At 39.3% G+C, this 11811-nt stretch overlaps 1 protein-coding gene across 1 annotated transcript in view; it reads left to right on the plus strand.

Annotated features, from left to right (window-relative positions):
• The window catches only part of fggy (FGGY carbohydrate kinase domain containing), a 24389-nt gene that overhangs the window by 817 nt on the left and 11761 nt on the right, over positions 1-11811 (plus strand). The window contains exons 3-11 of the mRNA XM_005935635.3: positions 3120-3231; positions 3601-3752; positions 3935-4023; positions 4354-4469; positions 4592-4720; positions 6584-6687; positions 7123-7230; positions 7457-7518; positions 7819-7981. Coding sequence (XP_005935697.1) covers positions 3120-3231; positions 3601-3752; positions 3935-4023; positions 4354-4469; positions 4592-4720; positions 6584-6687; positions 7123-7230; positions 7457-7518; positions 7819-7981 — 1035 coding nt within the window. The remainder of the gene's footprint in view (positions 1-3119; positions 3232-3600; positions 3753-3934; positions 4024-4353; positions 4470-4591; positions 4721-6583; positions 6688-7122; positions 7231-7456; positions 7519-7818; positions 7982-11811) is intronic.

Genomic DNA, 11811 nt, shown 5'->3' on the forward strand with positions numbered 1-11811 from the left:
ATATATATATATGTTTTAATTATTTAAAAATTCCTTCTAAAACGTATTATTTAATATTCCTACCGCCCTTACATTGTTCTCTTCTAATTATTTCAGTATTTTCTTCACTACATCAGCCACCGTTTGTTATTTTTAGCTAACTCTTGGTAAGTCTTTCAGTCGTTGTGTATTGTCATATGCTAATGTTTCGCTTACTTTGCTATAATTACTTTAAGCTAGTTATTTCGTCTTTTTATTCAGCACCTATTTAGGTAAAATATAAAATATATTTACTATTTTGACCATTTTGGTTACCTTTAGCTAGCTACTGTACTCGTGCTTTTTCTGCTAACTTTCTGCATTTAATTCCCTCCTAGTTCAAACTCAGCTGTTACAGTAGGCTTCTTACTACCAGTACATTTGCATATTTAATTAAACTAGCACCACTGAAGAACAATGGGCTGTGAGCTCAGTTTCTTGATCATTAATATGCCAAGTGTCATGACCATGAGGACCATTCACAAAGAACTGAGGAATGGCTTTCAGTCATTGTGCAAAGGCACTGTTTATAAGGTTGGGGAAACCTGCAGTCAGCTGAGACTGAAAAAGTCACTGGGATGAGTGACCAAGCGTTTCTCCCACTGAAAAGGCTACATCCAGATGATTTTGGGGATTTCCTTACCTAAATGATTGCGCATGCATCAAGACATTTTACTTCAAGATATTGCACCTCCATTGTTTCCAATACACAAAACACTATAACCAGTGGTCTAGAATTAAGCTGTGTGTTGTTGTTACACTGTAAACTAGTTTGTTTGAAATACATTGCTGAAAAGTTGCTATGCAGGACCCAATCAATTTCCCTTTTATTTAGAACTCCCCTGTAAATACAGCATTACTGTATGTCTAAAGAATATAGGGCATATATTAGTATCAGATCATTTTTTACACCCTAAGTTGGCCCCCAAAATCTAGTATTGGTCAGGCTCTACTCTTAATGGCAGCACACACACTTTGGCAACAGCTGCCTTAAGTTATGGGAGGTATATACAGTGGGGCAAAAAAGTATTTAGTCAGCCACCGATTGTGCAAGTTCCCCCACTTAAAATGATGACAGAGGTCAGTAATTTGCACCAGAGGTACACTTCAACTGTGAGAGACAGAATGTGAAACAAAAATCCATGAATCCACATGGTAGGATTTGTAAAGAATTTATTCGTAAATCAGGGTGGAAAATAAGTATTTGGTCAATAACAAAAATACAACTCAATACTTTGTAACATAACCTTTGTTGGCAATAACAGAGGTCAAACGTTTACTATAGGTCTTTACCAGGTTTGCACACACAGTAGCTGGTATTTTGGCCCATTCCTCCATGCAGATCTTCTCGAGAGCAGTGATGTTTTGGGGCTGTCGCCGAGCAACACGGACTTTCAACTCCCGCCACAGATTTTCTATGGGGTTGAGGTCTGGAGACTGGCTAGGCCACTCCAGGACAAAATCTCACGATACATGGCCCCATTCATTCTGTCCTTAACACGGATCAGTCGTCCTGTCCCCTTAGCAGAAAAACAGCCCCATAGCATGATGTTTCCACCCCCATGCTTCACAGTAGGTATGGTGTTCTTGGGATGCAACTCAGTATTCTTCTTCCTCCAAACACGACGAGTTGAGTTTATACCAAAAAGTTCTACTTTGGTTTCATCTGACCACATGACATTCTCCCAATCCTCTGCTGTATCATCCATGTGCTCTCTGGCAAACTTCAGACGGGCCTGGACATGCACTGGCTTCAGCAGCGGAACACGTCTGGCACTGCGGGATTTGATTCCCTGCCGTTGTAGTGTGTTACTGATGGTGACCTTTGTTACTTTGGTCCCAGCTCTCTGCAGGTCATTCACCAGGTCCCCCCGTGTGGTTCTGGGATCTTTGCTCACCGTTCTCATGATCATTTACTGGTCCCAGCTCTCTGCAGGTCATTCACCAGGTCCCCCCGTGTGGTTCTGGGATCTTTGCTCACCGTTCTCATGATCATTTTGACCCCACGGGATGAGATCTTGCGTGGAGCCCCAGATCGAGGGAGATTATCAGTGGTCTTGTATGTCTTCCATTTCTGATGATTGCTCCCACAGTTGATTTTTTCACACCAAGCTGCTTGCCTATTGTAGATTCACTCTTCCCAGTCTGGTGCAGGTCTACAATACTTTTCCTGGTGTCCTTCGAAAGCTCTTTGGTCTTGGCCATGGCGGAGTTTGGAGTCTGACTGTTTGAGGCTGTGGACAGGTGTCTTTTATACAGATGATGAGTTCAAACAGGTGCCATTCATACAGGTAACGAGTGGGGGACAGAAAAGCTTCTTACAGAAGACGTTACAGGTCTGTGAGAGCCAGAGATTTTCCTTGTTTGAGGTGACCAAATACTTATTTTCCACCCTGATTTACGAATAAATTCTTTACAAATCCTACCATGTGGATTCATGGATTTTTTTTTCACATTCTTTCTCTCACAGTTGAAGTGTACCTCTGGTGCAAATTACTGACCTCTGTCATCATTTTAAGTGGGGGAACTTGCACAATCAGTGGCTGACTAAATACTTTTTTGCCCCACTGTACTCGGCAGCTGGCATATGTGGTGGATGACTGGTCTCTGCGACAAAAAAATTAACATTACAGGGTTTTTCCTGGCTCCAAATGTGCCTGTGGGAGAAGCATGATTCATCCACATTAAGTTAAGGCAAAGAATATGTTTTACCTTAGTTAACAGAGGTTTATGTAATGAGAAAAATGTGAGTAAATTTAACTGTACTAAAAAAAATTAAAAAAAATCCCTGTTAAAAATGCTGGTTGAAATCATCAGTAGTGGTAATTTCCCCTCAGTGGAAGGCAAAAACCTCATGGGCAAGGAATATTCAGGAATAAACTAAAAATCTTTTCTATGTATTGCCAATGTACTCCCTAGGTTTCAATGTGCACTTGGTTGGGAATCTCAAGCACACATCCTGTGTGAACAGCTGTTTATTTATGAAAGGCAGAAATTGACATCATAAGCTGGTGAATGTATTCGTGCCCTCTTACGGTTGCAGGATGAGTAAATGCACGGAGGAAATGTAATTTAAAAACAACTGCGTGTATTTGTTCCAGAAAGTTACTCACGGTGTGGAGAAGAGCCAGATTAGGGGGATTGGCTTTGATGCCACCTGCTCTCTAGTGGTTTTGGACCAAAGCTTCCAGCCTGTGCCTGTCAGTCAGGAAGGTAAGCGATTTATTTTATTGCATTTGATCTGATCTGAATGCTTGGTAAGCATTGGTTATGTAAGCCCCATTTTTGCTGAGCATTGATCCTTCAGGGGGAAAAAAAAATCACCCCTCCACAGTGAGGTCCAAGGTCATAGTCGGCTGCAGAGTAGAAGCCTGGAGCTGGATTTGAATCATGTTTTTGCTTATTAAGCAAGACACAAAAGCATGACCCAAATTCTTTGGCTAAATACTGAATTTGTACTCCAAGATGAAATCTATCCATGACAACAGTTTTATGTATCAGGTCTTAACAGATACAATATTATATCCAATATTAGCTCTCTGGTGTTTGTTGTCTTCTCCCTTACTGAACTGCTTTTCCCAGGTGACCCCCAAAGGAACGTAGTGATGTGGATGGACCATCGTGCTACAGAGCAGGCTGATCGTATAACAAAAAATGGCCACAGGGTCCTCAGCAGGGTAGGGGGAGTCATGTCACCAGAGATGCAACCCCCTAAGCTGCTCTGGCTTAAAGAGGTGAGAGGTGAACAAGGTCACCACTGATCTCTGCATGTTTTATTATTGCTCTTTGTACTGGCTGTTCAGCAGATACCTGGTGGGCTTTTTTTTGTTTGTTTTTTATTACTGTTTTAGCCTTAGCATATTTGTCATACAGTTGTTGCTTTTATTCTCACACACTCTGTCTTTCACTCATTCAGAATCTAAAGGAGAACTGCTGGAACAAAGCCAGTCACTTTTTTGATCTTCCAGACTTCTTGTCTTGGAAGGCATCTGGCTCTTTAACGAGGTGAGCTGTCGATGATGTTACGGAGACTTACACACTTATGTATGTCTAAGAAAAAAAGGAGGTAGGTTTGAAAAGGATCACCACTAGCAGGCCTAAAACCCCTTGTATTAATTCAAACATATTTGCTGGTGGGCTGCCCCATTAAAAACAATAGTCTTGTTTCTGTTCTCAGTTAAAAAGAAAAGATGCAGTTGCCTAATCCGTTGTAAAATGTGTGGACAAAGTCATTGGTTTTCACAAAATACTTGTATCTAATGTGTGCTGTTAATAAAGCATGTTTATTATCCTACAGTATTTGCAAGTGGATGCATGTTGTCCAATGTTGCACAGGTCTTTATGTACTCTGGTGTGTAAGTGGACCTACTGCCCTCCAGAAGGATGGGATGCCAGCTTCTGGACGAGCATTGGACTGGACGACCTGCTGGAAAATAACTTCTCCAGAATAGGCCAGAAAATGACATTTTATACATTCAGATAGTTTGACTGATTATTTCTTATATCTTTTACAGTTTTTGTGTCCTTTATTAAATTCTAAGAATTAAAAATTTTAAATAATTTTGTCATCCAGGCAGTGTGACGTGTCCTCCAGGAAGTCCACTGGGAGAGGGCCTTACACAGGAGGCAGCAGCAGATTTGGGTTTGGACCCAGGAACTGCAGTTGGGGCTTCTCTCATCGATGCCCATGCTGGGGGCTTAGGTATCAGATGACGAATCACACTTACTTGAAAACAAAAGTATTTTCTTGTCATGAGATTACTCAGTTTGCAGCCGCTTTCACACAGCCTGTGACTGAGGCTGTTCCATATGAAAGCTATAGTGAAAGCATGGAGGGTAATCACATAGCCAAGTCATCACACACAAGAGATGTGTAGCTGTTTTTTAATGGTGTGCTGGAGTGGTGCAGACATGCTGGAGGAGCAAAAATTGCTCTATGCTGTCGCGTTGTTATGCCTATTTAAAGGTACTGAAAGGAAAATGAAGGCATAAAATGTCAGTGATGCAAAGTTGATATTTTATTTGCACAGTTGATATTTTGATATGCTACGTGTCAGGGTCACAATAAAAAAGAAGTTCATTCCTTAAGGAGCAAAGTTTAATATAAACGTTTACTAAATAGACTTATTAATATTTCATAATTTCCACTTGTGGCTGTGGCTTTTCAGTATCCTGTGTGCAAAGTTTAAACTTTAACTCCAAAACAAAGCATGTGCTAAGTTAAATCATTATTTTTGTAGGTGCATGAATACACTAGGAAACCAACTTAAACATCATAGTAATATGTATATGGACAAATGTATATTTGGGCTTGATGGTAGTGCTATATTAGATGCTAGTTTATCCATCCATTATATTTTGCTTATTCAAAGCCACGTCGCAGTAGCAGCAGGCTAAACAGGGTGCTCCCGACGGCTTTTCCAGTCCTTTCTAGGAGATCCCGGGGCATTCCCGTGACACGTCAGATATATAATCTCTCCAGGAGCTTTTGGGTCTACGCTGGATTGTCCTCCAAATTGCATATGTCAGAAAAACCTCTTAAAGGAATCTCCAAGGAGGAGGCTTCCTAACCAGATGCTTAAACCATCTAAGCTGTTTATGTTTGGCGTGGAGGCGCATTGGCTCTATTTCAAGCTCTCTCCTGATGTCTGAGCTCCTCACCCTGTCTCTAGTGCTCGCAAATAAAAGAAATCAACACAAGTTGCCCTTGTGGTGTGGCTGGGCTCAGCCTTCGAGATAGGGGAAGCATTTTTGCACTTCTTTGTGAAATGTATGCCTATTGATCAGTGGATGACCTGCCACAAGTTAAAGCGCTAATTATCAGGATAGTGTGATCCTCACTGAAAAGTGAAAACAACCTGCTTGACCAGCCGACAACTTGTGACTGTGCTTAGTTACCAAAAAATAAATAAATAAATAAAATACCTTTTTTGGTTTTATGAGTTTGCCGGAAGAAGGAAGTGAGAAGGGAGATAATAGATGGATGATGTGATAATATTTCAACAACTATAGTTTACCACATGAGGATTAGGTGCCTAGCGTGTGTTAGATGTTCCCATCTTTAATATTATGGGAAATAAACTGAGTAACAAACCCGCCTGAGATGTTAGTGAATTTCTGACCAGTGTCAGGGCAGCAGCAGACCTTCCTCAGGATCAGAAATCCTCACCATCTGGATCTGTTCTGTGAGCTGAACTCGTCGTGAACTCTTGCCTTTGACCCTCGACCGTGACCTCTGCCAATCACACATTGCTGCGTCAGTGAGAGGTTACAGCACTCTGCACCATTAGTTTCTGTTTATGTCACAGTGATGGAGACTGGCCTCCCACCTTAAACTCAAACCAGCTTGATAAACATTATTCCAGCAGTTAGCATCACTGCTGAATCCTATGAAGAGGTTGGAGCACAATTTCATTCATGTGGATTTACAGCTCTAGCAGCATCTTTGACACTTTGTGTTAGATGACAGCAAAAAAACCCAACAACTTAATTATTACAATGTATCTTTTTCCCCTGCATAAAATAAAGAGTGTTAAATAAAGCAACATTAACCTCCTCCTTCCAGGTGTGATCGGTGCTGATGTGAAAGGTTTTCATTTGCCCTGTGAGGGTCTGCCGATCACTGCACGCATGGCGCTGATCTGTGGAACGTCAACTTGTCACATGGCGGTCAGTAGTTCACAGCTGCTGTTCACCTGATTGGTGTAAAATTACCGTGCTAGTCTACTACTGTACTGTTCCCCAGTGGCCTTTGTGATTGTGTATATGTTCCTGTGAATATCTCCTGATGACTAATAAAAACGTCTTCTGATGATTAATCGTGTACTCACCACCTTCATTTCCTAGGTGCACAATCTGTCTTAAGTAGTCTGATAAGATATCTTTCTAAAAGTCACTCTATCTGTATTACTTGTTTATACTTATGTGAGCATTGTTAAAAATTGTTTATAGACATAAATTATCCTGTCTGCACAGGCCAACTGCAGTAACTCTGAGATGAGAAGCAAATGGCACGCATATCCTGTTAGTCCGGCGGTTTCTATTTTAATTTATAAAATATCTACCTCCAACTAAAACTAACTAAAAGATTTCCTGTGCCATCAGATCAGTGAGCAGCCTCGGTTTGTGCCAGGAGTGTGGGGGCCCTACCTATCTGCCATGGTGCCTGGACTGTGGCTCAACGAGGGAGGGCAGAGTGTGACAGGAAGGCTGGTCAGTCTACTCATATTTTTCTTGATCTTTTTCATTCATATTTAAATTATTTTTCAGATCCTCTTCATGCTCAATACTAACAGAAAACATGGAGACAAAACCACTTATTTTTTCCTCACCTTTCACATTTATAGATTCAGCTTTGACATTATTAGTTGAATCCAGGTGGCCACCAGTCATTTGTGATCCTTTTCAGTTTAAATGTATTGCCTCTTTCCTCCCTCAGATTGACCACATGGTGAAAGGTCACACTGCATATACCCAGCTCCAGGAACAGGTTCAGCAGAGGTCAGCTGATGCTTTTAATACTGCAGTTCCCAACAATGCTTTTGCACATCTGTGATCCTCATCAGCTGGGCTAGAATAATGTCAAGTATGCTTTAGGGAGATTAGTAGCTCAGTAATGTGCTTTCAGTGCAACTCAACTGTTCTCTGGAGGAATAGGAAGTTTAATTTTTTGATATACGGTACTTCACGTTTGCTGAAGATTGAATATAGATTTCATGCTCGCCAACCACCATGGCATTAATATAGGTAATATCAGCTATCATTTTAGGTGTCCTGGCAACAGTGTTTTTAATTTTATAGGCTTCCTTTTGCTGGCGAGAATATCTACAGCTACTTGAACAACCATTTGGGTTCGATGGCCAACTCCTGCTCTGCTGTCGATCTGCTAGGGTCCAGTCTTCACGTGTGGCCGGACTTTCATGGAAACAGGTCGCCCCTGGCTGACCCAACTTTGAAGGGCATGGTAAATGCTATGACTTAAAAAGAAGGATATGTGTAGACTGACGTTGTGTTGGATGTGTGAGTATCAGATTTTAAGTTAGGGTATGCCTGCTTTGAATGTTTCTTCCTTTTTGTGCACTTGGGGTTTTCTTAATCTTTTCTTAATGTTCTCTTATGCACGTGGAAGTCTGTGTTTCAAAGATCCATGCTCTACAGAATGATTATGAATGAATTCCACAATGATTCCACTTATATGTGTGAGGCTTTTAGAAGCAGCAACATATACGCAGCTCTGACTGGCTGCTTTCCTGCTTTTGCACTTTTTTCATTTGTCACACATTTAAAAGGTTTAATCAAAACAAATACATAAATTCCATTGTAAAATGAGGGCAAATGATTAAAGTCAGACGTAGGGCTGTTCGATATAACGATATATATCGGATGACGATATAAAAAGGTCTATCATTTCATTTTACACTATCGTTTGTTTTGTGGTGTTGCAAAATAAACTGTTAATGGCAATATTTTTTCATCGTTTTGATGGTCACTGTAGTGGCTATATTAATTTATTAAAGTTCTCTCTTTCTCTTATATTTAATATAACCACACTACGGACGGACAAGCGCCTGTTTTTATGCGTTGTGGTTAGCAACAACGACGGTAACAGCATCGCGTGTCCGCTTGTTTATGTTCCACGTAAACCTTTCACAATAAAGCTCAAGATCCTGTTGAGACTTTTCAAAATAAACTGAATCACGTGAAAGAGCAGATTATTTACGGATGAGAAGTAAAAAAAGAGCTGTCAGGTGCTAAAAAGTAAACCTTAGACTCAAACGTTAGAACAGGCTTTTCCCCGCAGCACGCCGTGTAATAAATACTCACAAAGAAAACGTCGGCCGTTACAACTTATGTCTAATAATGTATAGTTTCATGCATCTGTTAAAACACTCGACTCCAGCTACATGACGCGCAGCTGGAAACACTTCCTGCAAGTCGAGCTGCCCGAGATTCACAGAATTTACAGAAAATGTTACATTTTTGGGATTTATATCGTTATCGGGACGATAGAATTCTTATATCGGGATATGAGATTTTGGTCATATTGCACAGCCCTAGTCAGACGTTACTTTTGTTACATTTTCCAATTAAGGTGAGTTATTTTTGAACTGGTTCCTGTTATCCAACTCAAAGCTGTTGACTTATCTTTTTTTTTTTTTTTTTAATCTCTTTATTTGGATTTTTTGATACAAAAAAACAACAACCACAACAACAAAAAAAATAAATAAATCCCAAAACAAAAAACAAGAAGCAACACAATAAGCAGTCTGAGACATGTAAAAGGAAAACTAATACATTATGGTAAATAATTGGGTATACCACCCATTTACACTTTGTCCTGACAAACCCATCCTGCCATTGGAGTGGGGCTGCCCCTCCAAAAAGATATCGTCATTACCGCTTAGTTTTGCACTCAGTCTTTCCATCGGTAAGACTCTAAAGATTTCTTTATATGACTGAGTTATTGTTGGTGGTTTTCATTGATCCAATTGAAAAGAATACATTTTCTTGCCAAAAACAATAATTTACATAGCAGTTTATTTTTGTTAGCTGTTGACTCATCTTAATACAGGAAGTATTGTTAAAGAAAGCTCAGATTAAGTTATTTAGCTTTTCCTAAGAACCATCAGTAATGTTTCTAAAGAGCTTTACCATTGAATAAGACCATAAAGAACAGTGAATTTATTTACATAATTTATTGTATGATTTTCCCCTGTTGGAGTAAGATGGGGCTACTCTTGACCAGGCTGAGCTCAAGAAGAGTCCTTTTTCCAGAAAAACCTGAAAGTCTTTTCCCGACACAGTTCTTGGAGATCAATGTTCTGTGCTGTGAGGTTTGTAATGTCAAGGAGAAGTTTCTTAGAGCTTTTCTCCAGGTCTTTAATTTTGTATTTCTTTTCCTCTTGTTGTTTTTAGAGTTCTTTGTTTTCTTCTTGAAGTTCTTTATATTTTTCTTGCAAATCTTTGTATCTTTCTTCTTGACCTTTCTTTTCCTCGTCCATGTCGTTGTTAGTTTGTTGTAGTCTGTCATGGATGGCCAGTAACTCTTGATGTCTTTTTTCCAGTTCTTGAAGAGTAAACTAGGTCTCTTGATGTTTTTTTTCTTGTTGTCGCTTCTCGTCTTGCATTTCACCGTTTGTAATAGAGTCCTTGCAGATGGTTACTTTTTGCTGATCATTGCTTGGATTTTACACTGCATTTCATTATGTGTTGCCTCCTGACTTTTTTTCTCTGTCAGTAGTTTTGTGTTTCTTTGAAGTGTTTGGTCAAACTTGACTTGGAGCCCTTTATTTTCCTTTTTCGTGTCTTGGAGCTTGGACAGCATCTGATTTTTTTCTTCCAGTTCAAAGAGCTTGTAAAAGTTTCTCTGTGTTTGATTTTCCATTGTTTCTTCTGTTTCAGTAGTTGTGTGTTTTCTTTGAAGTGCTTCGTCAAACATGACCTGGAGGTCTTCATTTTTTTTCTCCATATCCTGGAGCTTCTGCTGCGTCTCTTGGTGTATTGTCTCTATGCTTTGGAGTCGGCACTGCATTTCTCTGTGGTTCTCCTCCACTTGAGTTTTCTCCTCTTGCATTTGTTTAACCTTTTTCTCCAGGTGTTGTTTTTCATTGATGCATTTCTCAAAAGCTCTTCGGAGTTTTGTTCAGTTCAGTTCATTTACGAACATCAAACATGTACATTCACCATCATTACAAAATATCATTCCATTCTTTTGTTTGAAAAGGAGTAGGCAGAAGTATACACTTATTTGGCCCTACCCCCTGAAGTTTGACCTCTCCTTCGTTTAATTTTCTTCAAGTCTTAAATTAAAGAAACAACAAATGAAGCCAAAGCAAAACAAAACACAAAAAAACCCCACACACAAAAACAAACAAACCCCACCACAGTATAGTTTCTTTCATATAAATAAAGACAGAACGTATAAATTTGCAGATTCACAAATTATGAAACAAACAAACTAAAACACCATCACCAACAACATTACCGTCCTGGGTTAACCCAGTTTTCTTCATTCTTATATTGGTTTAAAATTTGTTTTTATATTTGATTTTAAACTGGTTTATGTTGTTGCTTTGTTTTATTTCTTCTGTTAGACTGTTCCATAATTTAACTCCTGCAATTGAGATAGATGTACGTCTTAAAGTTGTTCTAGCACTTTGTATTTTTAAATTCCATTTCCCTCTTAAGTTTTACCCTCTTCTCTTTCTATAAACAATTTACAGATTTCTTTTGGAAGCATTTTATTTCTTGCTCTATATATTATTTGCGCTGTTTTAAACTTCACCAAGTCTTGGAATTTTATAGCTTGCATTTTGTTAAAGAGTGCATTTGTATGGTCCCTGTACCCCACATTATTTAGTAATCTAATGGCCCTTTTCTGTATTATGGGTATTGTTTGTGTATTACTTCTGTGTTTCCCCAGACCTCTACACAATAGCTCATATATGGCAGTAGTAAAGCACAGTATAATATGTGCAGTGCTTTCTGATCCAAGATTGCTTTGTTTTCCCCAGGACGGCAATGATCACACCAACAAATTTTATTTCATTTACTCTAAGTATACATTATCAATACATATTTCCACTTTGATACGTTTCTTGTGGTTTCCAAATAACATAAATTTGGTTTTATCTAGATTTAATTTATTTATATCAAACCACTTCTTTAATATCTTTAATTCCTGTGTGATCACCTCCAAAACCTGTGGCAACTCCACACCTGAACAAAATATATTGGTGTCATCTGCAAATATTACAATCTTCAGTATCTTCGATACTTGGCAAATATCATTTA

The sequence above is a fragment of the Haplochromis burtoni genome, unplaced genomic scaffold, assembly GCF_018398535.1.
Source record: "Haplochromis burtoni strain Fernald_Lab_line unplaced genomic scaffold, NCSU_Asbu1 Contig_199, whole genome shotgun sequence".
Classification (NCBI taxonomy): domain Eukaryota; kingdom Metazoa; phylum Chordata; class Actinopteri; order Cichliformes; family Cichlidae; genus Haplochromis; species Haplochromis burtoni.